This window comes from Diaphorina citri, unplaced genomic scaffold, assembly GCF_000475195.1.
Source record: "Diaphorina citri unplaced genomic scaffold, Diaci psyllid genome assembly version 1.1 scaffold9091, whole genome shotgun sequence".
Classification (NCBI taxonomy): Eukaryota; Metazoa; Arthropoda; class Insecta; order Hemiptera; family Psyllidae; genus Diaphorina; species Diaphorina citri.
The window spans coordinates 1-2,556 of NW_007386465.1; the positions used below are offsets into that span (position 1 = coordinate 1).

General features: G+C 36.7%; 1 protein-coding gene across 1 annotated transcript; it reads left to right on the forward strand.

Annotated features, from left to right (window-relative positions):
• Nucleotides 1–53: 53 nt before the first annotated feature.
• On the forward strand, nt 54–2,499 carry LOC103522533 (the record flags this gene model as incomplete). Its single annotated transcript, XM_008487635.1, has 1 exon — nt 54–2,499. A coding segment is annotated over one exon (2,446 nt), but the record flags the coding sequence as incomplete, so codon positions are not given.
• Between the last annotated feature and the right edge of the window lie 57 nt (nt 2,500–2,556).

Consider the following 2,556-nt stretch of genomic DNA (forward strand, 5'->3'; position numbering starts at 1 on the left):
ACAATGCCTCTAACAAAGTACAATAACATCTTTAGTTCCAAACTCAACATCAGTTCCAATTCCTACAAAGCATCTCGATCTTTAACCAAGACAAAAAGTAGTGAAATCCTGGTGAGTGAAGTCGATGTGAAGTCTTTAGTAATTCTTCTATTAGACAGTGAAGACAAAGCAATCCTAGAGCAAACCTTGGTACATTTGAATAAAATACATAACGAGGAAGATATACAAGCCTTGAACAATGAACATGTTGTGTCCAGATTACTGGATATATTAGACAGAACAGAACATGAAGAGTGTTTGATCAAGTTAGCACTGAAACTAATGACAATTCTTGTAAAGACAGAAAGTGGAATGCAGGTCTTCTGTGAAAATCTTTGCTATCTGAAAGTGTTCGCTGAAATTCTGAGTACAGCAGTTGATTCCATCCTACTGGAATTCTGTTCATACATCCTGGCACATTTGACAACAAACACAGACCATTGCAATTATTTGATATGTCATCGTGACATTGTGAATACTCTGGGTGACCATGTACTACATAGTAGTGATATTGATATTCAATACAACTGTGTGAAAATCCTGGAGAATATGATTGTCAATGGTGTTATCGGATCACAAGATGATATTCCTGTTTTGAAGATCTTCAATTTGTTTCTAGACAGTGGGATAGAAAGACTCCAAGCCTCGTGTCTGAACATTCTCTACATGCTAACAGAACTACCTGATCCAGATAACAAATATGCCAAGGAGGGTCTAAATCAGCTACGTGGCTTCAACAATGCATTTCATATTGTTGAGAACTGGGAGTATGAAAATCAAAAGATAATATTGCTACATCTGATAGAAACCTTACCCTTCCAATACATGGATATTACAGCGCTTAAGAAATTACTAGCACTGATGAGTACATATGAGGAATCTGTTGGAATCATCATTGCATGTTTAAATATTCTGGTCAAGTTGTGTTCATCAGACCATTGTCAGGATTATGTCAAGGTGTTGGATATTGAACATGTTATTATCAATTACTTTCTCAGCGTCCAATTTCCAGTTTCCATAGCTGCATGTAAAGGAGTTAGAATCCTGTGTGAGAGATATGAAGATTATTTGAAAGAAGTTGCCAGTAACCGTACAGTAATTGATCGCATATTTGAATTGATAACAAACGAAGAAGTGGATGTTAAATGTAAATCACATTTTGGTAAGTTGCTACTACTCCTCATGGGAAATGTACAATGTTGCAACTACATCATGGGCAAAAATGGTGAGACGTCTAAAACATCCATGTCAGATACACTAAAGATTAACATCATGCTTGATATCGCTCTGAATGGTAAAGATGATGATCTCTTTGCAGTCATGTTGAATTGTATTTATAAGTTGTCGTCCAAGTATGAATGCATTGGTCTCAAACAACTTGACACGATTCTCAATTATTTCGAAGATCTAACGCCTCAAAATATCAAGAAAACAGAAACTCTGATGGACATCTTAGCGCGATGCTTGGTAAGTCCTACATTTCTCAAAACATGCATTGATCAACAGGGATTACAAATAATAGACGACTATATGAGATATCAATCTAACAACAGCTTGCTGATGGCCTATGGAAACTTACTGATCAACGCATGCAAATATTCTGATCTGGTACACATTATAAACGAGCTGAAAGTATTTCAATGGCTCAACAAACAAAACATCTATGAGCAACCTCTATGGAATCGAACCATCACTAGTTTACTCCACATCAACCTCCCTCTCAAGTTTGCATTCTGCAATGCGTTGGATTTCATCAATATCATCACTGATGGTTTCTATGTGTTCAGAGATTTGAAACATGTGAACCTGTTTGACTTTCCTAGTCTGGATAAAATCTTCCGTGAGAATGATAAAGACAAAGTAGTCTATGTGTTCACAAGGGATCAGACACTCTCCTATAATGACATCTACCTGGAGAAATACATCTCTGACATTACCATCCTTCTGCGTGATGCAAACCAAATCCGATTGAAACGCACATCACAACTATCTCTAATATCAAACATGGACGAATCTAACACGATTGAAAATCAAATCAAACAGAATATCAAACATGACATGGAGATCATAGCGACGTATGTTGTCAATCAGATGAATGGTCATGGAGATGTCATTGATCAAGATGCTTATGACAACCATATTGAAGAAATCATCACTGACCAAAACTCCAGTGTTATTCCTATTGGACATGTCAAGATGGGATTGCAATTTGAGCGAAGTCTACTATTCAAATGTCTGTGTGATGTGTTTGGTTATCCTTGTACCCTAGTACGTGATGAGTACACTCATAGGTGTTACAACCAGGTTTGTGTCGAATTCCATGGATATACTTCTGATGAAAATAATCAACTTGATACACCTTGGAGGAAACACCGAATAGAATATTATGAAGTAGATCTGATGAGTAATCCAGCACGTCTCATACTTTTGAATTCTCAATTGGAAGTGGAATGCTATTAGGTTCTGATTTTCTGAATGACTTTCACAAGTTTAAGAAAGGCGGAATACGACATCTAT